Source organism: Scatophagus argus, chromosome 7, assembly GCF_020382885.2.
Source record: "Scatophagus argus isolate fScaArg1 chromosome 7, fScaArg1.pri, whole genome shotgun sequence".
NCBI lineage: Eukaryota > Metazoa > Chordata > Actinopteri > Scatophagidae > Scatophagus > Scatophagus argus.
This window is the reverse complement of record NC_058499.1, coordinates 18,561,240-18,588,649: the sequence shown is the minus strand read 5'-3', so window position 1 is coordinate 18,588,649 and position 27,410 is coordinate 18,561,240. Positions and strand designations below refer to the sequence as shown.

Sequence of the window (27,410 nt, the reverse complement as noted above, 5' to 3'; positions counted from 1 at the left end):
ATAGAGAGATAAAGCGATCTGGTTCGTGCGTTCACCTTCCACAGCCATTCGCTCCCTGAGTTCTTGCTGCAGTCGGCTCTGCCGGTCCTCCAGCTCCAGCTCTCGGGCACTTGGGGACAAAAAGAATAAAAAATGGATGAGCTAAGTTTGTTTCACTGACAAATTATACTTATTTTAATATTTATGTCTTCTAGTTGCATCTTCATTTATTTTTTTTTAATATTAGTTTAAAAAAAAGATGAAGAGTTAATCTAATTTCTTTTGGAGACTGAAAATGAGAGAACAATGGATAATTTAATGACTTGTCAGAATGTAATGAAGTTGTTTGTCTGCTTGGATTGCGAATGTAATCACACATCATATCATATTATTGCACTAAAAAATGATCATGACTTTATAAGGGCTAACAACCATTTCAAACACATGTTGACATATTAATAATCATCAAAAAATAAGGTGGTTATAACTCTGTTTTATCAGTTCTAAATGCCTTGTACTTAAGTTATGAAACATTAGAACATTGTCAGGTAATTGATCACAGGTATTACAGGTTGTTTTACTTTTCTGCTCAGACTAGTGCAGGGGCTCTAGGGTCATTCATTGCTCTGTTTGATTCAGAGTGAAATGCCTCAGGAACTACTGGAGAGCATCACCATCCCAGGAATCAATCAAACAAATCAAATCAAACTACTATCTATGCTTCTTGGAAATGAAAAGCACCTCTTACAAATCTGTTCATCAATTAGCTTATCCATCTCAGCAGTCAAGTAATGTACTTACAATATCATGAGTTCTGACTCATAGCGGACCAGGGCGTTTTTCTCTTGCACCAGCTTGAACCACTCTTGCATTAGCTTGGGATCGTCTTTCTTGCCCATGCCTGGAGGAAAGGAGGAAGCACACAGCGGGAGTGAGATGCCAGATGGCTGGGAGATGACACTGATGTCACACAGACAAGGACTGACTGACTGACACAGGCAACGCAATGACAGCCAAGCCAGGATGTCCTCGCTGAGGGATGGTGAGGTGGAAGGACGGACTCGACACCAATGTAGTCAGTCACGCCATACTTAAAGCGGACGCACAGAAGATGGCGTGGAGCTACAGGTTTCGACTTCGGCAAGTGCCTGCACACGCATACAACTCACACACACTCAAAAACAGACAATACTTGTCGTTGCAAAGTTGAGTTTGTGTTACCCAGTTTGGATTTTGTGTCAGACATAGTTGCTCTTTTGGGAGCAATTGCCTCCTCCTATCAGTTTGGTTTTTTTTTTTGGTTTGCTTTTTTTTGCACGGGTGCATGGATAGAAAAGACACAAACACACCAATAAGTAGCAAAGACATTACAGGAAAATCTTCATCCTCCCGTGCCCACATACTGACCCACCAGCAGAAATAAAATCCTTTTTAGATCCCATTCATGCTGAGCGGGTTGAGGGTAGTGAAAAAAAAATGCAAGAATTATTACACTGTCTTTACATATTTAATTTCAAAGTCAAATGTTCACGGGATGACTCAACGGTCAGACCAATAGTGAAGCTCACATTCCTCTGTTAAATCAGAAAGCCTCAGGGTGAAGCATGTTCGCGTGCCACTGCCATCATGCATTGCAGTTTTCATCATCAGCACAATGTGTGAGAGCGCAGAACAGCTGCACACTTCTCTTGCAGTCCCGCTGTATGCACAGAAGACCAGTCCACGAGACGTGCTCAGAGACTTCTGCCGCTGGGGCGATGCACTCTCTTTGTTTATCTGACTGCAGCAGGTGGAGCCAAGCGTTTTCAATGAAACGCCCTAAATGCATCGTGACATACTTAGCTGGGGAAGAGGAGGCTCTTGCAAAGCAAAAAAAAAAAGGAAAAACATTGTACACACATAAATCACATGGATGTGGACTCGGGGGCTGGTTTTCACTAATTAACAGAAAAGGGACAGGGAAGCAAAGCTGGAGGAAAGCGGCTTACACTGGAGAGGAATACAACATGTTGAGACAAAGGAGGAATTACGAAAGCAGGGCTGAGTTTCCACACCTATCCTACCAATTGCTGTTTTTCTTTTCTCTCTCACACTATTTCGACCTTTTCCACCGCCACCAACCATCAGCCCAAGGCTCCGAACACAAAGGAGAGAAACAGGGCAGAAACAGCAATAAAGGAACAGGAAACCAGATCGCGCACAAACACAAAAGCTTGTTTCTTTACGTGGATTAGAAGCTCAGGCAAAATTCCACTGACAGGTGTTAAATATGGGAACAAACCAGATGAGCCATTAATTTTTGAAGACTTGTTTTGTGCAAGAATTGAATATTTAAAACAAATTATCACACCATGCAAGTTTCTCAGTCCTCAAACCACAAGCGTGAGCGATCCACGTGCCAGGTGTTCACCACACGGTTTTATTACCATTTTATGATTACGTGACACTTTTAACTATTATTCAAAGTATACGAGGCAGAATTCTAAAAAAGAATGCGTAAATGGATACTGAGACAGACTATGCAGCTTTACGATTCATTTTAGCTAAACGGAAAATAAAACGCATGCTGCTGATTAAGGACACAGATTAGAGAACAGCAGCAGAGTAGTTTCCCCTGTGAGAGAAAGCTGACATTAACAACAACAATAATGATAATCATAATAATAAAGATTTTGCTTTGACCAATAAGTTATTCATATGTTTCAGCCTAGCAGTAATAAACTAGAATTACATTTGTTCTTGAAGGTCATCACTTGTCAGTCATTGCGCTTTTCCTGCTTAATTAAATAAAAGGAGGTCAGTTTGACAACACTGCAGGCCTGACAAACTTTGCATTTGAAACCCTGAGCTACGTACTTGTGGACTATTTCATGGATAAATACATTATCCATACATTATAAATACATTCATTTATAATTTAGAATTTCCCTTTTTACTGGCCATTAAAAAAAAACCCAACAAGATATCAAATAATGAATCACTTACAAAATATTAATATTACTACTTAATAAATTAATTATAAACATAATTTGCTCCTCTATATTTTTTCAACAATTTCCTTGCAATAAATTCCTCAAAACTGGGTTTTGGGACCATTCTGGGGAAATCTACTGAGCATGATCACACACACACACGCTGAGGACAAAAAGAGGGGGAGGACTGGTTGGGAGGACGATGAGGAAGGACGCAAGGGGGGTAACCCGGTTCTGGTGAGCCTTACAGTCGCCATGGTAACCCGCCACAAACGAGAGCAGAGGCGGCGAGGTTACGTTACCTTCAGGGGAACAGCAGGGGCAGAAGGAGAGAGGTCTTCGGCGTGGCATCCGAACAAAGGGCTCAACTTCCACAACACAGAGGGGAAGAGTGTGAGGGAGTGATGGGATGATGGGTGAGAGAGAGAAAATGGGTGAAATAACGCAGGAGGAGGAGCGGCAGAGATGTGCAGAGAGAAAAAGAGTAGGGAACACAGAAGGCGAAAGGTGAGGAGGAGAAAGAGGGGCGTGATGAGGGAGAGAGAACATCAAGGAGAAAATCAAAAGAGGGCAGGAGCACTTGGGAAAGTGAGAGGACAAATCACCTAGAGAGAGGAGGTGGGACAGATCAGCTGTGTGGTGTGAGAGATGGAAAAAGGGGTAAAATTAGGAAACTGAAACAAGAGCCGAAAGAAAACTTGGGAGGACAGAAAGGGAAAACAATCCTCCTGTTTCATCTTATATGTGTAGTTCTTCAGATCATCTTCAGTTAGACAACAGCAATCTATGCCAGTTATGAAACGGAGGCAGCCGACACATACGGCCAGTGTTTACCACAGTGCACAGAAATGATCAAATGTCATTACTAAAGCCATTACTGATCACCGGGAGATCCATTTCCCTCACAGACTCAGATAAATACTTCTTCTTTCAAGATGTTTCAGCCTCTGTTTGTAAACACTACGTGAGCATGTTTAGACCACTCGCCTCAATTCGTTGCAAGTATGAAGTGCAGATTCAGATTTTGTTTCCAAATATGCACCAGGGCTGAAAATTAGCACCCAGTACCAGCCAAATCCAGGTCACTTTGTGTGGTGGATGGGTGAATTTGCTTGAGCTACCAGTGAGTGGTCAGTCTACTTGCTTCACTCAGAAGGGGCACAGCTGATTGGCGCTATACGCAAAGCCTGAAGACAGCAGTCAGCTCATCAGCTCAGGGTTGTGTGTATCTATTGCTTGTGTTGTTTTAGATGTTTGTGTTTAGTACTATTTTTCAGATGCAGTTACATGTCTCTGGTTAAAACTAAAACAGTGAAAAATTTTTGGGGAATTTACAAGCCAGAAAGGCAGGTGGACAAAAAAATAAAAAATAAAAAAAGAAGTTCATTTCCAACCTCGATAAGCATCCGCTAAGCGGATTTTTTTTTAACAGAATTTAATTATAGAAACAAAGCAGACACCAGCTGTATAACCCCCCCCCCCCCCCCCCAAAAAAAAAGACTGTTAGGTAAGTGTAAAGAGAATGAGGATGAGGGAGAATATCCAAATAACTGGGGGAAATAACTTCCTACCATTACATGACACAGAAGGCAAACACAGTGTTCTCAGGCTGGTGAGTAAAGGAGCTGGGAGAGTGAAATGCCAGATAACTACTGCAAGGGACTATCACAGAGGAAAACACAGTAAAATTCTGTTGGGAAAACTGTAGTTTAGAATATCTGTTTAGGAGAGATTTGTGTCCTAATAAAAATTTTATGGCTCCACCAAATGATGCCACTATGGTTATGAAGTGCATCGTTAGCACTTAACGTTCAGCAAATCCATAAATGTATAATCATTTCGGTACTGAAATTATAAGATAGATTATATCAATATAGCATATCGGGAGTACGGACATGTTGATCCTGGCTTTAGTTTTAGTGCACACTGCAAGGCTCAAATCAAACCACACTGATAATGCATCTGTGCTCGTCACAGCCTGGTATTCAGTCCATCACATGATCAAACACAGTAAGTAAGACAGAACAGAAATCAGCACGGAAGAATCCTCGTCCATAACACGTTCTGAACACAGACTACAGACACACTGCATCCATTTACAAAGAGTCAAAATGTGACAGTTCACACACACACTACATGCAAAGAATTATCTGCTGCAAAAAACATAAAAAAAAACCAAGTTGGATTTGAGCTGATGAACCATCATGCTCCTATGAGAACTCTGGTCAATCAGGTAGATTTGGAAATTCTTTTATGTACATTTTGGTATTGACCTTTACAACAAAACTCCACGCAATCTCCTGTCTGACGAGTTGCAACAACCAGCAGGACAAAACCACAGAGAAGCACACATCCTGTTCATACGTGAAAATACACATTTTTCTTCAGTCCTGTCGAGGGACTCCACTGACACTGAATAACACAAGTCCTGCTGACTTCACAGCAGAAATGAAGAGGAAAAAATGCATTCCACTCATACTCAAAAAGGCCACAGCCGGTAAGATAACAACAGAAACTGCGAGACGTCCCACCCAGACACGGTGGACACACTGTTAGTGCTGAATAATCACAGTTTAGACACAGCAGCTAGGGGTCAAGGGTTGCAACATTGCCTATTAGCACGCACGCACGCACACGCACACACACACACAAACACAGACGGGAGTTATGCAACTGAGCAGGTATGAGAAAGTCAGGGGAGCCCTTACTGGGACTACAGGGCAGAAATACAGCAGCACAGAGCTCTGAGGGGAAGCTAAGAGCCATGCCAGCAATTTAGAGTGAGTCAGACCAGAGCAGGTTACACAATACTCTAACAGAGTGTGTGTGTGTGAGAGAGAGAGAGAGAGTTGGGGGGGTTGTAAATATGTACATACTGCAACATGTGTCTGTTCTGCTGCACCAGAGTATCATGTCGCGACAGATGTGAAAGTTGAATATGATGTCATGCGATTAGAAAGACAAACAGTTACACAGATACGACAGTACAGACGCTGACTGATGGTTTGGTTTTCATTCATTTAAGGATAAGGACGGTGCTGTTCTTTTGTTTTCTTGTTGTCACCAAACCACATGAAAAGACCAAATCCGTTGACTTTGATTTGTAAAGGAGCATTTTCAGCTGTGTTAAAATACATCTTTGGTGCCCTAGTAAATGGCAGCAGGACAAAGTATGTGTGACTGAGTCAAACTAAATTACAGTGACCGTGTTCACCCGGTGCAAAGGTGCAGCTTACTGATGTGTTTCTTGTCAATAATGGAGCTCTGTGGCACAGAGGAATAAGCTAAATCAGGCTACTTGTTAGTAGGACCAATTCATTGTTTTGGTCTTTTCTTGACATTGACATTAAGGAAATACTGAATATCATCAGCAGCTACTCTGACACTGTTTTACTATTTTAAAATTACATAATTTTAGCTGGAAAACTATGAACACACGAAGGAAGCAACCTTCAATGAACATGTTCTGTGTGTAGTCTGAAACTGTACGGTCAACAGTGCAACGCATTATTTACTTTTGTTTCACAGTTTTACTACCTTTATTTTCTCTGCTGGAGCAGTCCTCAGTGTTTCATTAGAGCCAACAACCCACTGTGTACTACTGCACGGATTTCCGTCTCTGCAATATGTCACTGTTTGTGTCTCAACTGCAGTGTTTGTTTTTTTGTGCAGTTTGCATGCTGAGAAGTGACAAAAGTTACTCATTAATTCATTCATTTATCATTCAAGTTTATTGAGATCAAAGCTAATCTTAAGAGGACAGTACGAGGCCGAGTGTCTGATCTCTGTTTGATGTTAAGAGTGTCTGAACTAGAAAACCCAGTGAAAGTGGTAGTGGTGGTGGTGTTACAGGAGCAGAAAATATTGCAATGAGGCCAAAAGCCAACCAGCTAGCCAATCAGCCAACCAGCCAGTCAGTCAGTGAGCCAATAAAGGTTGATATGAGGGGTACAAAGCTCAAGTAGTAAAAAAAAAAGAAGGGGGGGGGGGTGTAAAAGACAGATTGGGTTAGCAATTGTATTAGTTTAAAGCGACAGATTTGAAATACATACCGCCCAGATGCAAGTCCAGGATTTCACTGTAATTAGAATCTCCCCAATAGTCTACAATGACAGGGATATATTAGAGATAGGAGTTATTTCACACAGCCCCCAAACTGGGCACACAAACACACACACACAAAACACACATAGAGAAAACTCTCCAACAACAGCAAGTCATGCATGTTCTTCACAGACACACACAGACACACCGCAGCAACACTCAGAACAAAGAGAGTCCATCGGTACTCACCACGGTGCAGAATGCAGTCAGGTTGTGAAATGCCACATGGCATTTTCATAAATAATAAGAGAATTCAACATAGATTTGTATTGCTGTTTACTGGCTTATTATGGTATATATGTATGGTATATACTGGTTTATTATCACACAACACCTTTTGTAACGTGTCGTGTGCGGACATTTCAGACTTTGATTAAGTTTTTGTGCATTAAATTTCACAATTTTTTTTTGTAGTTCAAACAGCTGGAAAAGTTTTTTCTCCACTTGCGTACAATCCAATCCATGTGCAACAATGTTTGATTACAATAACTGAATGATTTAACACTTTCTCATTTCAGTCTGAGAGTGTTAAATGAGACCTTTGAGCACAACAGATAAAGTCAGAAACAACTCTGGATTGCTGTAACTCACCGCAGTAAAAAAAGAAAACAGATAAGATCTTAACAAATATCTGTGTCGAGTCGCTCAGCCGCAGCAAATATTTTACAGAAAAAAAAATTTAATAGAGAAGCTGTCAGCCTGCAAACCAATTTCTATTTGATTTGTTACATTCTGATTACATTTTATCAAATGCAACGTGATCTGAGTCTTGATCAGAGTACAGAAACTCTCCTCATTGAGAGGCAGTGAAGAAGACAAAAACACACCCAGAAGGAGCACACACAAATCTATGTCGGGGACACACATTCTCCTGATCGCATGCAGCTCGCACTGACGATGGCAGACATGTTATGAACGAACAAAGATCAACATGTTCAGAGATGGAGAACTGTTTCAGTGTGTCACCACAGATGGAGCCTGACATAACAGTGTCACATGTCATTAATAAAACAAAAAAGAAAAAGAAAAAAACTACAGTAAATTCTAATACCTGATCTTCTTTTGTGCTGTTTGGGTAATGTATAAGTACCTTTATACAATCCTTTAAGAGAGTAGAGTAGTAAACAAGTTAAAGCATACTCAAATAATCGACTGGAGAAACTGCTGATGGGAAAAGTAAATAGTTATTTGGATGATGGGTAAATGGCCGAATTTAAGATAAGATAATGTACATCATGTTTATAATGCATTTGCATGATAACAGCTTTTATTTAAAATTGTGTTAGTGTCACCATTAAGTCCATTAGGATAGAATAAACTGTCGGCTCTATAAAGGACGACCTCAATACCTTAGTCGCATACAAAACTCGCATCACGTAAATAACGTGTTATTGCTACTGAGCACTAGTCATGCTTCACACGCTTATAAATCTGCACCAAATAATGAACTGCGCTGCTCCCCTAACAAATAATGCATTCTTCATCTAGGAAGTATATTGTCTGTGATAGTCCCTTGTCGACAACAGTTTGGGTTTATTGCTTTGGAGAAACAAACATGACTTTCTGCACACAAATCCATGTGCTGAAATATGCGGCAGTACAGCTGATAAAACGATAAATGCAGGGTGTAATTTCAACACAACTTAAACGACTGCAGAGGGACAGCTTTTCTGAGGTAATGCAACTCGAGGTTACATCATCCTATTCACTGATATAATTGTTCCTTTCAGGGTTCTAGAAAGGGCTGAACTCTTATCAATAAAAGACAAAACATGCGCTGACACAAAAACAAGACTTAATTGTCCTACACGCTATAAATCACCGACCAAAATGTTAATAATAAGAGAGCTATACGTGTTTTGAAATCTATTTCACCCTTTAGCTCGCTGAAGATGAGCATTATGTCTATCTGCAGTAGCAAAATGTTATCAAGGTGTGAGTGACAAGTGGTTACCTGCTTCTCCTCTCAATGCTTTCTCCACAGCTACACCCCTCTCCTCCAGCTGCCTCTGCTTCTCCTCCACCTGCTCCAACTGTCTCTGGATGATCTGAACGGACAGGCAGGTTTAGAGTCACATTATTAACGAAATGCACAGACGTGTAAACACAGAGGCACAGCTACAGTGTAAACAACTTGAGTTATTGCACATGGGTGCACAGAATAATAACATCGACAGTTCCACTAATTGCAACTCATTCATTCATTCAACTCAGACATTTCAAAGGGAGGTGGGTGTGCAGGTTACCTCTAACACTCAATTGACACAATAATTTACCCTCATTAAAAAGAAATGTCGCAGGGTGCAACAGGAGCACTGCTAATTAAAACCATTGATGTCTACAAGAACGTGATCCTGTTCTGATGGAAAAATGTTGCTAGAAACCTATTCATATTTCAATATCAAACCCTCACTTGTTACTGGCACTGGTGGTGGTGGCGGCAGGGAATAGGGAGGGGCAATCATGGAGAGGATGCAGTGAAACTGGAATAATTTCCTATTAATGCTTTATCTTAATTCATGGATCAGAGGCAAAGGAAAAGGAGGACATGTCGATGAATATCTCCTGTCCATGGTTCTGTTGCTGTGGCTGAGGACTCAGAGCCAGGCGAAGCGGCAATGAGTCAAATATACTAACTACATTTACTCTACGAATGCAATGAGAAATAAGTAAATCAGTACTCATCTTAAGGAGATAATTTACTTTCAATTTCCTAAATAACTTTAAGCCTTAAAGTGGCATAGCCGTTGTATAAAATCATTCTTTACTGAGGTATTACAGTCATTCCATGTTACATGTATCATCACAGCTACTATTGGTTATTATCTACCAGAATTAATATGTGTGCAGTAACTGCAGATGATGTTTTCTAGTGACCCCTGTGAAACCAGGGGTCACTAGTTCATGCTGACATAGCTCTGCATATCTAATGTGGGCATTTTTAGCCCACAGAATTGCCTTTAGTATCCTATGTTTAGTAGCATGTAAAGTAGATGCATGAGATATGACCCTATTTATTATAACTGGGTATAATTTGATTAACGTTAACTGATTCAATGCGAGTGAAGTGGTGCAAGGAGTATAGTGAGAATTGTAATAGACCAGCATAAAGAGCTTTAATTTAAAAGTTTTCTTTTCCCCTCAGTCTGTAACTTCCTCAGTGCTGAACTTTATCAGTGCCTCACAGCAAAAAGAGCTAAACAAAAAGTGTGGTTCAGCTGTTGCAAATAGCCACTAAAAGGAAGCGAAATTCAGGCCAGCCAACCACAGCTCCAGGAGGAGAGACTTTAGCTGTGGCTTAGTGCTGAGTCAGTGGACTGGGAGCCTGACTGCAGAGTTACAACATCAATCACAGTGGACTTCCTAACCAAAGAATGAATTTGGCCGCACTCCAGTAGGGTTGAGTCACATTAAAAGTGAACATATGGTAAGTAAAGAAAAAGAAGAAAAACTGGAACACAAAGTACAGCCGAGGCTTTTGCAAGTATTTGGTCAAAAACCAAAGTATTGGACAAACTGGAATTTTGTCCCAATGATGGCAGTAAATGAAAAACTCAGGGATCATCAAACTTATTACAATTCATGCATGTGAAGACATGAATTCACTAAATATGGCGATCCATCCGATAGTTGCGGAGAAATTTCACTCCAAACCACAACGGTCAGTTACCTGGGCTCTGTGCAGCCTTTTGAGCTCCTCCTGCTTGGCTTGCCGTCGGGCAGCTTTCTGGACCCTTCGTGTCAGCTTGGCATTCAGCTCTTCTTCTGTGTAGGTTTTCTGATGTAACAGCAAAAACACAGGTCACAGAAGTCTCATTCACAAGCTGCTAATATGTGAAGCTGACTCAATGGGGCTCTGGCCCTTCAGGAAAACTGAACAGGAGAGGAGTGGGTAGCTCTGGCTAGACTTTGTAGAAGGTGAGGGACTAGCACAATGTAATCTACTCTGGAATATTTAAAACTTGACTACACATGTACAGGCTTCACTTGGCAAACACAGTGTGACACATAAATCAACTTCACTGCTGCTCTCCCAGTTATAATCCATCTTCACATTATGACATTCTCCATAATAACAAGCAATACAGTGTTTGAATAAGCAGGGATGTTTACCCCATTAGCTGACTGGTGAGGACATAAAAGCTGGCATAAATCAGGAGGAAGAGAGAATATTACTGAAGAAAAAAAATGTGCCAAAGTTATTCCAGTAGCCAGACTGGAGGAAAAAGAGTGCCACGGTGACAGACAGGCCAAGTTAATATCAAACCAGTCAGAGAACAGCCCCTGATATCGACAGATGCAGACATATCAACGTGTCCAGAAAAGTGAGCCATGAGAGTCATGTTTAAAAAGAGTGGATATCCAGCAGTGAGAGAGTGGGCGCTGCCGTCGCACTGTCACATGCATCCAGAGAGGACAGTTAGTTTTAGGCCAGATGCACATAAGTTGTTATTACTGGCACATGCGCAGAGGGCTGGGGGTGGGGGTGGGGCTGGGGCTGGAGGTGAGGGAGTTAACAATGGGAATGTATGTAATACTACCTTTGTGGCGTATGATCTCTTGAACGCCAGTGCGTGGGGGACATAAACAGACTTGGGGAAGACAAAACAAAATGGGAGGAAACAAATACATACATGATATGATTAAATGGGTTAATGATTGTGTTAAACTGGTCAAAATAAAACAAACAAACAAATAAAAAAAAGTGAAACAAAAAAAACAAACAAACAAAAAAAAACAACTGGTACCATCAAAAACAGGCAATGTTAATATCCCACACCAGAACAAAAATGGCAGGGTGAGGTGACATTTTATACATCTATGTTAATCAGAAATTAGTCCAACAAAACAGCAACCATAATAAAAAAGATTTTCTAGATACTAAAACCACAGATTTAAGACAGGTATGACAGGTCTATTAGTACTAACTAATTCCTTAATGATCTCTAGAACAATATATGGAAGACGCTCACACATCTGGAAAACTATAAACATCAAAACAGTCACTAGAGACTAGTCTACATGATTCCTGTGGGCTCTTAATGAATCGCGGACTGACAGGCATGATACAGCTTTAACCTCCTGTTATTAAAGCTGTATAAAGTCCAAATTCAGATCAGTATTTTTAAAAAGTAACATAATGTCAATTCATGCTTCATGTACGCTGTTAAAATGAAGAAAACAAAATGGGACTGTGCCTGAGTTTCTTAGTTGTGTTTACAATGCTAAATGAATTCATGCCTCTGGCCCTGAAGTGAACTGTATCTATCTAAACCACCAGAAAAACACACACACACACACACACACACATACTGAGCAGCAGTGGAGAAAATAATCTTGAATTTCAGACTAACATAATTAATGCAAATGGATTCAAATAAAAGAACCCATATTATAGAAATTTGGGTTTTGTGTGCTGGATTTCTGCACAGACTTAATCAGATCTATGCCACCTGCATATTTAATGAATCAAACTTTTGAAGAATTCACTCATTTAGTAATTTTGATAATGGATTCCATTATGATGCACATTTAACATGGCATAGTGTGGGGCTGAACATATTGGAAATTTCCCCACTGCAGGAAATATAAAGGCCTATCTTATCGGAAATGTGTTTTTAGCATGATTAATCATTTGCATGATTTGATCTGGGGAAAAAATGTAAACGTTCTTTATTCTGATTTTACTTTAAAAATGGATAACCAAAGTATTACAGATTCATTTGAGGTCAGGCTAAAAGATGCAAGCTCTTTTGCAGAATATTTCATATACATATATATATCTATATACACAGTACATATAGGTATATGTATATATATTTATATACATATATATATTATAATGTTTGTACAAAATTCAAAATCATTTAACCCCGTTCTGCACAATACCTCCTTATCATCTTTCTTCTTTTCTCGATCAACCTCTTTTTCCCACTCTCTTCCTTTGTGCCCCTCTTTCACCCTCTTTCTTTCCTTTAACTCCCTCCTTTTCTCCAGTTTCTCCTCATTCACCGCTTCCTTCTGCATGCCTGATACTAGGTCAAAGATGTCCGTGTGCCGCTGGGAGTGGAAGAAATTATTTAAAGGAAAGTGAAACAGAAATGAATTTGATAGATGTGATGAGGACAGACCAAGCCTCACTACGCATGTCTGCAAATGTCTTTCACTGTGGTGTAGAAAGGCTAACAGCTACATCTGCCAAGGATAAACACTGGGCATTTATAAATGCTTAGGTGCAACCTAACTGTCCAAATCACCAGCCAATATCAGCTTTTGAATAAATTTGGGGAGAAAAAGGCTTCACTACACCTATGACACCAAGATCAAAATTTCACAAAGTTCATAATTTTCAAGAGGTAGTGAGTCACATGTCATCTAAACCTCTTTAGGTGACCAGTCAACAAAGTCCAGAGTGTGTCCTGAGCTCAGGCAGGATTTGTAAGGCTATACATGTCTGGATGCCTAATGACGTGACATGTCTAACAGTGTCAACTGTTACTCACATCTGCCTTTGACCTCTGGGAGGACCTCTCCAGAACATCATCACAAGACAGGTCTGAGTCCTCAGAGAAGCTCAAGTTTCTTCGTGATTTCAAGTCTATAAAAAGTAATAAGAAAAGATTTGTGAGAATTGTGGTTTTTTGTTCTAAGGATACAGCTAACAAATACCAGATTTTAAGACAGGATCATCTTTCTCACCTGATGATCTCCCAAGAGGTGAAGCTTTTTTCTTGCCAGAGTCCTGTGTGGTGGAACTCGAGGACGGTGTGCTTGGGCAGGACTTATCATCCTTCTTCTTCTTGTCCTTCTTGTAGCCCGAGAAGACAGTCTTCCACAGTGACTTGTGTTTGGGAGGTGTCTCATCTGTGCCAGAGAGCCTGCTGCTGTCATTCTTGGCTTTTTTCTCCTTCTTATTCTTGCGTGGGGAGAAGAGGGAGCTTCGTTTCTTACTCTTACTCGTAGTGGATCCATCTGATGAAGCTGCTGAGCTGTCCAGACTCTTGTTGCTGCTGAAGAAACGCTCAGGTAAAGTCTCCGCCTTCTTCGACTCCAGAGCTTTCACGGCTGATGTCTTTGGAGATACAGCTGACTTTTTAGTTTTACCAGCAGCCTCTGGGGTTACGTTCCAAGCCACCTTGGGTGAGACACCCTTATCTATGTCAGATTCTTTCATTTTGTTTAGCTGCTTGGCCATGGCGTCTTTTAAAGCCTGGCTCTTGACAGACTTTTCTCTAGCCCTTATTCGCTCCTCAGCGATCTCCCTGGCCTCCGGGGAAAACTGAGTTGCCCTCTGGGTCTTAGAGGCTGTGTTGACAGGGATATTGGGTTTACCATTTTCCATTGCTAGAGCGAGATGCAAGGGAGGTCGGTCCCTGCTCGACTTGCTAGTGGGCGGAGTATAATACCTGTTCATGCTTGTGTCTGGTGTTCGTTCATCGTAGGTTTCCTCCACATCATCAGCAAAAGGAATCTCCTCCACCGTTTCAACAAACGACTTCCTCGCCTCCTCTGGCCGTGGTTGCTTCTTCTTCTCCCTCATGACAACCACTGGAGATGTTTCCGGATCTGCTTGTGGTGAGGAGATTTTCCTGGGTGCGGGTTTGGGCACAGACACAGGGCTCAGCTGAGTCCTTGGTACAGGAACAGGAGTCTTGGTCTTTGCTGGCTCTTTGGCACGCTCAGAAGGAGCTTTTTCTGCTCCATTGCTCCAGGATACCTGGTGTCTTTGCGGCCTAAGCACAGCTGGAGACTGATTAGCAGGCACAGGTGGCGGTGGGCTCGAGGGCGGGGTTAGCATGGTGGAGTCAGACGTGTTGTAGCTGTCACTGTTTGCTGTCTGGCTCGTGGCCATGCTCCCATTCAACCCCAAGCCAGAGCTGCTGCTGAGGTCCCTCTTATCAGAGCCATTACTCTTAGGCTCCACAGGAGCAATGGGAGTAATGACCTGACCCTCGAGAGTTATGTTGAGCCTGCGAATGACAGCTCGGCCAGTAAAAGCAGGCTTCTGTTCCTCAGATATATCTGGAGACTGTGTCTTGACAGGGGTAGAGTCCTGCGGTGGAGCCTTAACAACACTCTTTTCTAAGATTTTACTACTGCGGTCCAAAGGAGTCAGGCCAAGGCTCTTCCTGATCTCAGCACTCTTTAACCAAAACTCCTCAATAATGTCTGTCTTTTTCAATGGAGTTTCCACTGTTGAAGTATCTGTGGTTTTTGAGGGCTCAGGTGTCCCCTTGTCTGTTTTGGTAATGGGCGTCGAAGTGACACCAGGAACAGGTTGAGTTCTGACAGGAGAGTCAGAGGCAAGGGGTGACGAGGGTTCCTGGCAGGGCAAGGGCTGAGCGCAGATTGGCGACAGGGGGTTGCCTGTGAGAGGGCAAATAGAGCGATGAGGGTAAACAGGAGATTTAGGGGAACAAGTCTCGGGGAGAGGGGTAGGCTGAGAGCAGATTGGGGAACCAACTGGCGACTTAACAGGGGATTTGATTGCTGATCTGACTGGTGACTCGATGGCTGGCTCGACCGGAGAGCTGATGGGTGATTTGGTGGTTGAGCTGGGTGGGGGTGAGGCAGGAACACTGACAGTTGAAGCAGCGGCAGCAAGAGTAGGAGAAGGAACAGGGGAAGAACCCTTGACTGGAACAGGCGAAGGGCACAGCGGGCTCTTGACGACTGGAGGAGGAGAAGGAGGCTTCGTTTCCTCTGGTATGAATGGTTCTGGGAAAAAGCGGGTACCAGGAGGTTTCACCAGACTTATCTGGTAAAGAAGTAGATGATCAGGATTAAGTCAAAACTAACATCACATCCCTTCAGCTTGAGAAGTGTGGAATTATCTCACCTGTGTTTCAGGTTCTGGAGATGGCTTGAGTGGAGAAACCTCTTCTTTCTGCATGGGGCTGACGTTGGATGGTTCTGAATGCACAAGAAAAAAACAAAATGTCCCTGCTTTGTGTTTGTGTAAAAATATGTTATATTTTGCTCAATCCTTGGATGCCTATGTGATTATCGTTATGTTATTTGATCCCACAAACACATTAAGACTGAACCAAGATAGCCTAATATTGCTGTTTGACATTATGTCAGCCTTCAGCAAGCACATAAAAAAGGCCTGTCCTATGGCACTGTTAGTCTCCAACACTGGGAAAAAAATAAAATTACCCAAAACTGCACTGTCTCTGTACCAAATCACACACTTATAGGCTATTCTGGTCTACATGATCTGCTTTTGATGAGTAATATAATAACTAATGTAATAGGTTTTCACTTGCATTGACTGAGCCTCCCCTGAGGCCCACCACCCACTTTGAAAACCTCTGATTTACTGGAATTATCAGTGATATGTACCAATACTGGAGGACATTCTCAGACTTTCTGATTTGTTGTCTTCGTCAGGAAGCACTTCAGCACGTTCTGACTGATGCAAACGAGCCTCGGCTTCGGCATCTGAAGGGATGTCATCTGGAAAGATAACATTATGAAATATTAAACCGTTAGACAGATTTATAACTGTAATTATTTATGCCCTATTAATTTAATGGAGCTTTAATTGAGTTCTTTGCAAACCACAAATCTTGCCAAATAAATAATGGATACATTATTTGTATTACTGCTCACCTTGATCCATCTCTGTACCGGGCTCCATATCTGGACTGTCTGCTTCGGCTTGCATATCTTCATCCTCACAGGGCTCTGGCATGACAAAAAAATGGTGAAAAAAAAATTAGTCACCTTCTTCCACATTCACTCTGTAGTCAACAATTGGGCAAGAACTTTTTCAGCTTCCTAACACTCTTCATTGAACTTTTTACAGAAATTCTAAATGCCACTGCTTATTGCAGCTTATATTTAAGAAGAGCACCAGAGTTCCAAGATTAGGTTACAAAAAAAAAAAATCTATCAGGACCGATTCTGAAGAGTGGAGTGCAGTTACAGGAAAAGATGCATGTCTGAAAAGGGATGAAAAGGCTTTAATATCCTTTTTTTTCTGCAGACAGCTTTAAAGCAAAGTTTTCTTGCAAGAAAAACATACATTAGTTTTGCATATCAATGAAATTATATCTATAAATATGAACCAAGGATGAGCACAGAGGAGCATTAGTGAGAAGATACATGCAGCTCTGCCTTTATAAATTAGCAAATGGCGGCATTTGAATCAAGAAAAAGCACATCCAAAATGAGATCATATCAAAAGATTTTGTTGGGAGAGACAATCTATTAAAGCTAAAACTGAGGATAACCCTCAAAGTTAATTCATGCAGTTTTGAATTTATAGTATTATGAAGCAACCGCTGCTAAGAGTGAGGCCATTGTCCAGGTGGGTGCACAGACACATACCGATAGATCATCGGATTCTGGTGAGTCTGAACACAAGTTTAACCCCGAACAAGTGCTGTCTGTAACATCAAATATATGCACAAGACTCTCACTGCAATCACACAAGTTTTCAACAACTAAATCTATCTCAAAAGCTCAATTACACACAAGTGCAATCTAAGGGTTAGTTCAAAATGTAACATCAGTGATAGCAGATTCTAAGTGAAACTGCTCACACAAAACACATCTGGGCAAGAAACCCTGTGGTGCTTTTCAAGCTTTCAAGCCTCGATAGCCTATTTATCCCTGGAATACATTATGTGAATGTAGAGAGAAAACACATTCTGCATGTTAGAAAGGTTAGATGAGAAGTTGGGAAGTGAAAGGTAAAATACAAGTGTCAATCTGACCCCAAGAGAGCTGAACTCTCGAGCATAACAGCCTTACAGCATACATGCATGTGAGTTTGCTGGTCTGCTGCATGTGTTTCTGCATGCTGCAGGAAAAGGTCAGCTGATAGACAAATAGAGTATGACTCTAAGGCGGGATGTCATGATCCCTTTTAAGTCTGTGCTACCTCCGGACATGGACTCCAACCAGACTCTCACTGCCTCGTGTCGGGCGGTTGTGTGGGCAGGGGCTACGTTCAAACCAGAAGATACAGAACAACAAGGGATAGATGGCAGGGAAATAACAGTAAATTAAATGAGACACATGGGAAAGAACACAGCAGAACACAAAAGGGAAAAAAAGCAGTACAAAATCAAAAGAACTGACAAGGGGTTATATGGTGCACTGGAAGTGGTTGAATAACTTCAAATTCACCCCAGGGGACCAACAGCGACTCTGAACGACAAATTAAAAGACTGAACACAAAATTAGACATTCCAAAGAAAAAAGCAACATGACAAAAATATACAAAATCAGCAATGATTAAAAACAACAGGTGGGTTAGTTGGGGGAGATGGCTCCTCCTGTCAGAAACACAGACATACGAACAGAACAGCAGCAGCCACAATGATGAAATGAGACAGCCTGATCCTTAACCCTGTGAGACCTACAACTTTGGACCCAGCAAAGGCCAAACCACTTATGTCCCGCTCCTCTGGGTGGGTTACCTGTGGAGGAGGGCTGCGTGAGCTCAGAGGGTTGGGAAAGCTGGGAGGCTGAGGCCGCCTGGCCGTCCTTGTCTCCCTCAGAGCCCAGGTGCGCTCTTGCAAAACCTGGAATGGCCTGGGGATCCACAGGCTGCAGGACTTGTTGAACCCGCAGGTTCCTGGCTATATGAGGATGTCAGCATATGACGTAGTGTTGTGGTGAAGTCGTGTGTGAACCAGAGGATCAGAGACAGAGGGGGAAAGATGAAGGCAGTTGTGCAGGACAGTTATAGAAACACAGAAGAAGAAGACAGGGGGGAAAAGACAAGACAAAAAATGAAAGAGAGAAGGCAGAGAGACAGTTAGACAGTTACAGTGGCAGTAAAAAGAAAAATCATCAGAGGTGAGGCTGCATGCACTGCACAGCAAAAAGTCAAACCATAAAAGTGAGCTTCAACGATAAAAGGTTAATGAAAAGAAATATCCATCTGTACCAATTCTGCCTCTTAATACCAAACAATAACTGCAGCGCCTGGGGGGGGGGGGGGGTCACAAACATTACATTAATCACATTAGTGTATTGAAGCCATATACAAAACAGAAGTATTAAACAGCAGGTTAGAATGGGATCAGAATCACGGCAACTCTTAAAAAAATAAACACACTTTTGAACAGAAGCCAACAAACCAAAAAGCAAAAACAACCAAAAAGTAAAAGCTATGCACTTACTGCAGAAATCCTTAAAAAAAACCAAACCAGCCAGGATTATATATATCACGCTCAAAGTTACTGCAAACATATCCACAGGCAGTTCTGCTGCTACCTTTAAATGTACCAACATCCTCTTCATCTGTGAGGAACTTCTCCAGCCAAAGGCCTAACTGGAGCTCTTTATCCCAGGGGCAGTAATCCCCCTCTGTCAGCAGGGGGTGACATACACCCAAAATAAAGCAAATAAAAAATGCAAGCACAAACACAGTGCACAATGGGGAAAGCATTGAAGAGGAGGGGAATGGAAAAGAGGAAAGAAGCAGATGATGAAGAGAAAAATGTCTGAGACAGTGACACATGAAATAGATTTCGGCAAAAAGTAAGTGATGTTTTGAACAGGACAAAAAAAAGAGTCTTCGCAGGGATTTCACAAACACCAAAAGAAACATTTAAAGTCATCACGGGAACAAGAGTTAAAAACAGATTTACCATCACTGGACTCCTCTTCATCTTCATCCTCATCCTCATCTTCATCCTCGTCCTCTTCCTCCTCTTCATCTACTTCCCCATCTCTGCTTACTGCGTCGGCCAGCGCCTCATCCTCTCCCTCCTCTCTGTTGTTGCCCCTCAGTTTGGCGTGGAGCTCTACAGCCTCCTTCCAGGGAACGCCGCCGAGGTCTGATGGGCTGTGAGGTTGCTGCTCCTGCTCCACTTCCTCCTGCTCCTCCCGATCCTCCTGCTCATCCTCTTCCTCCATGTCGGACTCTGAGCTACTGTTGGAAAACAGAGGATGAATCCCAGTAAACAGGCAAATATTTTCTGTAGGGTTTTTACTCTTTAATTTTACTCTTAGGCCACAACTAACAATTCTTATCATTATTGATCAAGTCTGTGAAAAAAGTATAATGAACAATCACAATCATAATTTTAAACAGCCCAAAGGGACATTTTGTTGTACAGTGTGAAACTACAAACAATAAGGCTGAGAAAAACAGGAACTTCTCACATTTACAGCACAGGCAGAAGTGGAGGGGAGCATTAAAACAATTGGACAATTAATCAATTAGCTGGCTGACACAAAATTCATCAGTCCTAGCTTTAATAATCAATTAAGATAGCTAAAGCAAAAGAAGGGCTCTTTGCATAGACCTCAACAGACAGGGAGATCAAAGGATAAGGTAATGCTTAAAAAAGGGCATCTCTCACACACTGTCAACACTAACAGTAAATTCATTTCCTGCATAATGATGGTTGATTGACTGAAACATAAACAAATACAGTGTGCCTGAGTGAGACATCTAATAATAATAATAATGATAGTAAACTCAAAGTGCGTTAAGGGAAATAAAAACCAGTGGATGCTAAGAGTAGAAATAAAAATGAAAGTAGAAAACATAGAAACATAAATGGAAAAAAAACAACTGCATAATAATAAAAAAAGCCCACACAGAATGTATAAAATCAATTAAAACACAAGTGTGAAGCAAAGTGCAAGATATTTGAGCATGCATCTGGAAAGTCACAGTAAAGTTTGTTTTGTTTGCTTGGCTTTTACCTTTCTTTTAAGGTAATCCATAAAATAATCAGTAGACAAATTAATAATGAGGGAGTTGTCACTGAATGTTAGTCTGTTTCTCAACCTCATTTAAAGAAAGGCAAAGAGGAACAATGATTAATGGACATTTAGGACCTCTTGTCTTTGTAACTTCATTAAATCAGATTCACTTGGCCCATGAAAAACAATTCAACAAAGGACAAGCCTGTGCAATCGAGATAATTAATGCAGAAAATTACAATTCCACCCGCACACAGTTGAGCAAACAGCGCATATCTCAGTGGTTTGCAATGCACTTACCTGGAGCCCAGGTCAGCGTCTGTGGCCTTGTCCAGCACACTGCTCAGGTTGTGTTCTGCGAGCGTCTCCTCTGGCACCTCCTCCAGCTCCTCTTCCCTCTGCAGGGACAGACGGTAGTTCTCCAGCTCGATGCGTTCTGGAGTTCCCCGCAGACGTTTAGCTAAGCTGGGCTCCTGCAGGCCATTGACCTCCGGTACTGGTGATGAAGATCGAGGACAAGGTGGAGACCACAGGTGAAATGATGTCATCGGGGGTGGGCAGCAGGACGGAGGTAAGAAGGGAGAGGAGAGAGAGCACAAAACAAAGGCAAAAGAGAATCAGGCTGGTGCAACAGCAGAGATGAGAGTGGAGCAGTGGAGAACATAACCCTCTGCAGTGCAGCAGCCATGCAGGACTAACTGAAAGGGAAAGTTTAAGCCTTTAACTGTATGTGCGTGTGTGTGTATGTGTGTGTGTGTGTGTGTGTGTGTATGAACTGGACCAAAGCAAATCTACTGTGTCACTATTGGTGAAAAAATACTGCGATGCGTGTAGCATGAAATCCATCTCGCATGCAGCCACTGAAACCAGCTTACTTAAATACACATTTATCTTTAAATCATTTATTACTTAAATTTACTCTCACTACTCAAAGGCAACTTTGTATTATGAGGACAAAGTGACAAGGACACACCGATTTAAGATCTATAACTGTATTTATTGCATTGGTTTATATTCCTACAGCAAAAAGTATCAACAAACACAAATAAGTTTAAAACTCTAAAATATTATACTACAGTTAGCAGTACAAGTTTGGTGCCTTGCCTTTTTCCCATCCTGAGAGGCAAATCTTAAAACCGTTTTTTTTTTTTTCTTTCTTTTCCAAAACTTGTCTTTCCAATTTTGTCATTATTAGCAAATATAAGTGGAATGGATCAAAACAAGTATTTCACACATGACACTACACCTATCGTATTCCCGCTCACTCAGGCAGAGGTACAGCAGGGCTGCTCCAACAAAGGGCAGGTGAAGGGGTGATATTCTCTACAGCAACAACCAACGTGTGAGACATGAGTGTGTGAATAAAACTCCCAGATCAGTTTGGATGCCTTCATTCACCTTTCCATCAAAAACCAACCCTGAATTCAATTAAAGTGACTTGTGACCGAACAAAAACAATTTATACCGTTTTCAGTTTTCTAATAGATTTATCTTCATATTTCATATTTAAAATAATAAATGTAATTAGTTATGGAATGGGAATTATTAAAATATTAAGGATTACGATAAAAAAGTTATACTCTAATGAATGTTACAAAGTTTTAGGTTTTACTTTGACATCCCATTACCATGTAGTCTAAAGTGATAAACTTGAAGTATGCAATATATGATTTTCTAGTCCTAAAGAAACGGAAATACATTGATGCACAACTTCTGGTTAGTGTAATACTATTTTTCCATGTCACTTATGTTAAATAATTATTTTTTTAATATATAGAATTAATGTTACATACGTTTATAGTATTACTACAGTATTTAAGAGTAACAGTTCTAATTAGGACACTACACTTGCCACATAATGCGACAGGCCTACACATAACTTACCAATCCCAATTATCTCTTCTCTGTCTGTTACCAGTCTGTTCTATTAAGCTCCTTCTAGTCTTGATTACATTTAGCAATAATATGCAATGCACTTAATTGGGCAAAGATGCGGTACATTGAGCAAACACAAGTCAGTCTTAGCCGCAACCTGTTGAGGGCTGAGAGATCGAGGGATGCAGGAGGGAAACAAATAAACCAAAATCACCAATCACAGGCACTAATTCAAGCAGTAGTAGAGCTCTCAGTTTTAAGCTGCTCTGATAGGAGGGGGAAAGGTAAAGCTCACAAAAGCACTGATACAGGCACTTCATTGCAGCGTGGTGAGTTTCATTACGAGGGATATCGTAGGTGCAAAACAGCTTACAGAGAACACATCACGAAGCAGGCTCAGAAAGAAACACATCACACAGGAGGAGGTAGAGATAAAAGAGAGCAGTCACAGGCCACGAGAGGTTACAGTCACAAAAGAATAAAGCTTGGCTCTTCATTAAAATGCAAGCAGCTTAATGACTAACTAAACGTATTCTTATATGGCAATGATATTTTGAGCTGAGAAAGCTGGCACATTACTGCCGCATCTTACAATAAAATCAGAATATGATGCTGTACAAGAAAGTTGAACAAATAATTAATATTGCTGCCTGGAGAGATGACCAGAAGGGATTCCATCCAACTCCTTTTTTTAATTTCCAAGCCAAGGAAAATAAATAAATTGAAGATGCACCATTCATACCTAAAATTATCCTGCAAGAGTGCAGCTTTTTTCATTTTTTAATGTCCTCAGCAAGTCCAAAGTCATAAAATGGCTTCAATCAGAAACAGAAAGAATGACGCATCTTCAAGAAATAAATCACTGAGACCAAGAATCACAAGATTTCCACTCACAGCCTCAGTGATTCCATACAATCAGCTAAATCTATACAATCCCACTGACATTAGTTAGTGAAGAGTAAAAGGAAGTAAAGAAGGGGGGGAAAAAAGGAGGGACAAGAGAGTCATGCTAGAGGAGGTTGATCAGGACATTGATGGTGAAACAGCAGAAGAGGTAGATGCAGTAGGTACACAGGAAGGGAGAGTCTAGAGGGTTGTGCGCCACGTGGTGGCAGGTCCAGGAGAGTGTGCGGCGGAGGGTATGCAGCGGGACTCTCACACCCATGGCCAAACGGCAGGGCGTAGCCACCGCAGCAAGAGAGGAAAGTGGGGTACCTGAGGGCTGGAGCTCGGCCGAGGGGGCTGCCGCTGCCATCGCCCTTCCTGGGGCATCCACGGTTGCCACAGGGGTCGGGGGTGCCTGGTTCTCCTGCAGTGGTAGAAAGACAGATGACATCATCCATGGCAAAGTTTTCTGAAGGGTGCACTTAGAAGAACACAAGAGCTAAAAGGAGAAAGGGCTCCCTAGAAAATACACCATCTGATTCTCACGTCAGCCCTTGCACTCCTGTCTAAGCGCGGCATTTTGAAGATAACCAAACAATCAATTTCATCATTATTTGGCAAGCAAAGCTAATTTCCCACCAGGATATCAACTAGCAAACAAAAACAATCACCTTCGCAGTGACTGGAGCAGGGGAGGGAGCAGGCCTCTTTCTCTGAGCATAGCCAGACAGACGGTAACAGTAGTGGGGCTTGCAGTAAAATTTCCCTAAAGGAAAAAGAGACAGACGGCACATTAACAAATAAATTCACTGCATTAATAAATATATAAGCTGCATATTCTGCAAATGTCACCTCACAGAGTCCATAGGCTTTATCTGTCGTGTAGACATGCATGTGCCATTTGAAGTAAAAAAAAAATGGAATGTCTTAAAAGGTCAGATGTACACATTAAAAGTAAGACGGTATTACAGTTCCATGTGGTTATACCATCTTTCATTCTGGTGGCAGAGGTTTTTATTGTAAAAAATGAGACAAGCTTGGGGAACTTTGGTATAGTCCACACTGCTTTCATTTCATTCATGTCAGCGTCTCAGGGTTGCATCCACAGCTGGAGTGGCTGATTGTGGTGTGCCCTGCCTCTATGCTCTAGCCTCTTTTTTAATACAACCACTGGAGGGCGCCAAAGTGGCACATTTTGAAATTCTACAGATGGTGGTTTTAAAATGGATGGACAGATGTGATACTTTTCAGGATTTTGTTTGTTCTTTACTCTGATTGCTTTGTTTGCCATCACTGAATCCACTTTGGCTGCAAAAGATGTTCAGGACAGATGGGATATCAATGGAACGGTGAGAGAGAAAAGTTGTCTTGTTAGTCTTACCATCCTCCACATCAAAGGCATAGGAGGACAGTCGTAGCGTGGTGCCACAGTAGTCACACTTGAAGCAGCTCCGATGGAAGAACTTGCCCTCTGCACTCAGTCTCTCCATCACGTACACACGCTTTTGGCAGAAGAAGCAAACATCGCTGCCACCAATGTTGACAGGGAACTCTTTTCTGAGGGAGCCCTGTGGGAGGACAAAACACTAAGCAATTTTTAGAAGAACAGAGGAGAGGCTTCAACACATCAGAAACTTAGGTCACGACACCAACAAGCCCACACACAAGGCCACTGTCAACGTACGCTTGCTACTGAGCTACTTCATAACCTGGTAACAATACCACAACAGAGCAAGTCAGTGGTTATTCATCGGTAGGACTGGGGATCACTGAGCAAATGATCAACAAACACAACAATATCCCAAACTGCAGTTACTTACTAGGCAAACACACACTCTACAGCTAAAGGCAGGTGGATTAAAGTTAAACTGCGACAGAAAACCTGACTGATCAGTGTGACAGCAACACATCAACGTATTGATGATATGCAAGAAAACACACACTCCGGCAAAGTGAAGCTTTTTATCTGTGCCGCCACGTGCCTTCTGCCACGGGAACACCATGCTTACCGAGTCCCTCTTTTCAGGCTGGGGCTTAGGATCTTCCTGAGACTGAAGCTGACTGGCTATCTGCTCAGCCAATGAGCTAACTCCGCCTGTGTACATCCTTACATAGCGCTATCAACAACAGTAGGAAAAAAGACAGGTGGAGAAACATTATAAAATGATGGATGAAAAAGTAAGATGACATGAAAAGGGAAAGAGATGGGAAGTGGAGCGTGTGAGGAGATCAAATGGAATAGCAACAAGAGCTAAAACACAGAGGGTACAAACAATAGTGACTGACAAGGGCATTTAGATGTGACAAGGCATGTTTCCATGCTTGACTGGTCCAACGGTAACATGAACTGGCAACCCCACCTAACTGCAAAACCACATACAGCTGATAAAAACAAACTTCAGACAAAGAAATAATTCCATCAATTCAACTGCGCATTTACTTGCCAACAAAGAGCATTACTGGATTTGGGACATCAGAAATAGGGATTGGGAGGGATAGGGAGTTTTGAAAGGTGACTGCTATTAAGTGGACCTTTGCTTCTGCAACATCAATGCCACAGAGGACTGCTATAACACTCACGTAAAGCAATCATGCGTGTTTCATTCACATGCGGACACACAGACACTCTGTGGAACAATTTAATATAACAAACGATAATGCTAAAAGGGCACATTCAAACTGATTTGATATTGTGTGATTTCAATAGTCAACATATGAAGCCACCTTCAGTTTAAATCCTGAATTAATCTACAGCATTAGCTTCTAAGATATAATAAAAAAAAAACAAACCTCTACAGGGAAGAACTGAGGTCACATGTATTATGAGGCAAACCAAGCCATGCAAACTCTAGTACATGAGATTTTAGCATGTTTTGCTGTACCGCAGTCACACTGCATTGCAAAGTTGTTACTCTGCCACAGTTGGAACTGTGCATGCCAACATGGGAATTAAACTAGATGAGATTTTTGCTGCCATGCTTCTCTTCTAATCCAAAACAACTACCAGAGACTCCCTTGGCAAAATGACTGTGATAATTAGAACTGAGTTCAAGAATGCCCCAAGCTAAGAAAATTATGAAATCTGTTCAGACAGAGTCACAGTCATCCAGACCAATTATACATCAACATATCATCACAGCAACCACAGTAAATAATGAAGAGCTTGTAAATGAGTTTGTTAATATTACACAAGCAACCAGCTTATAAAGCCTCGGGTGAGCTTAAGTCATGTTACGCAACTTCTGTCACTGCAGTAAGTGATGATGCAGCTTCCTAAACAAAGGAAAAAGTGCAGGTGCAGTGTGTTAGCGTCACCTCACTTCAGTCCTTCCAATGCATGAAATGACTACCTGTCTCAAGCTGTCAGAGGAGGACGGGGGAGGATCAAGGAGAGACTGGGCTTGGGCCAGGTGCCATTGTTCCATAAAAAAACATGAGGGCTTTTTCTTAGGCTCCAGAAAAAAGAGGGGGAAGAATAGAGTGAATACGTTTCTGAAAACCTGCTTCACACCATTAATAAAAATAAAAAAAATCTTAAATAAAACTAGCAAACTAGTTGTTTTCTATTATTATTTAAATATTAAACCTTCTTCACCATTTGTCTGTTTCTAATTTGTTTATTGTCTTCTATTTGTATACATTGAGTTTTGTTTTTAGTGATTGTTAAGCACTTTGGAAACCTGGTTTTTGGAAGGTGCTATATAAATAGTTATTATTATTATTATTATTATTATTATAAACAAATTTTGATTGAAGCGATATTTTCCTTTCTGCACCTGTGTAGATGGTAGGTAAAGTCACTAGAACTTGACTCAAATATGAAAATTTGTGTTTCCCGCCAGCGTCAGTCATTCACTCTCACGTTTTATGCTAACACTTCAGCATTAATTGGTCAGTTAAGAGTAAGCAGCTACTGCG

At 41.5% G+C, this 27,410-nt stretch overlaps 1 protein-coding gene across 14 annotated transcripts in view; it reads right to left on the bottom strand.

Moving 5' to 3' along the window:
* Positions 1-27,410, bottom strand: part of mical3a (microtubule associated monooxygenase, calponin and LIM domain containing 3a) — an 81,392-nt gene that overhangs the window by 2,227 nt on the left and 51,755 nt on the right. For 3 of the 14 annotated variants that reach the window (XM_046395515.1, XM_046395516.1, XM_046395514.1), the window contains 22 exons: positions 25,502-25,609; positions 24,874-25,060; positions 24,164-24,258; positions 23,823-23,916; positions 21,033-21,228; positions 19,667-19,950; positions 19,290-19,382; positions 18,488-18,649; positions 17,947-18,009; positions 16,671-16,745; positions 16,401-16,514; positions 15,895-15,968; positions 13,755-15,813; positions 13,559-13,653; positions 12,945-13,115; positions 11,597-11,647; positions 10,726-10,833; positions 9,010-9,103; positions 8,107-8,157; positions 7,004-7,054; positions 781-880; positions 36-109 (listed from right to left, as the gene is read on the bottom strand). In XM_046395515.1, the coding sequence (XP_046251471.1) occupies positions 36-109; positions 781-880; positions 7,004-7,054; positions 8,107-8,157; positions 9,010-9,103; positions 10,726-10,833; positions 11,597-11,647; positions 12,945-13,115; positions 13,559-13,653; positions 13,755-15,813; positions 15,895-15,968; positions 16,401-16,514; positions 16,671-16,745; positions 17,947-18,009; positions 18,488-18,649; positions 19,290-19,382; positions 19,667-19,950; positions 21,033-21,228; positions 23,823-23,916; positions 24,164-24,258; positions 24,874-25,060; positions 25,502-25,609 (4,399 nt within the window). Of the gene's footprint in view, positions 1-35; positions 110-780; positions 881-3,253; positions 3,320-7,003; positions 7,055-8,106; positions 8,158-9,009; positions 9,104-10,725; positions 10,834-11,596; positions 11,648-12,944; positions 13,116-13,558; positions 13,654-13,754; positions 15,814-15,894; positions 15,969-16,400; positions 16,515-16,670; positions 16,746-17,946; positions 18,010-18,487; positions 18,650-19,289; positions 19,383-19,666; positions 19,951-21,032; positions 21,229-23,822; positions 23,917-24,163; positions 24,259-24,873; positions 25,061-25,501; positions 25,610-26,842; positions 26,945-27,410 lie in introns of all 14 variants that reach the window. The other 11 variants (XM_046395528.1, XM_046395518.1, XM_046395517.1 and 8 more) reach the window with 11 other exon arrangements.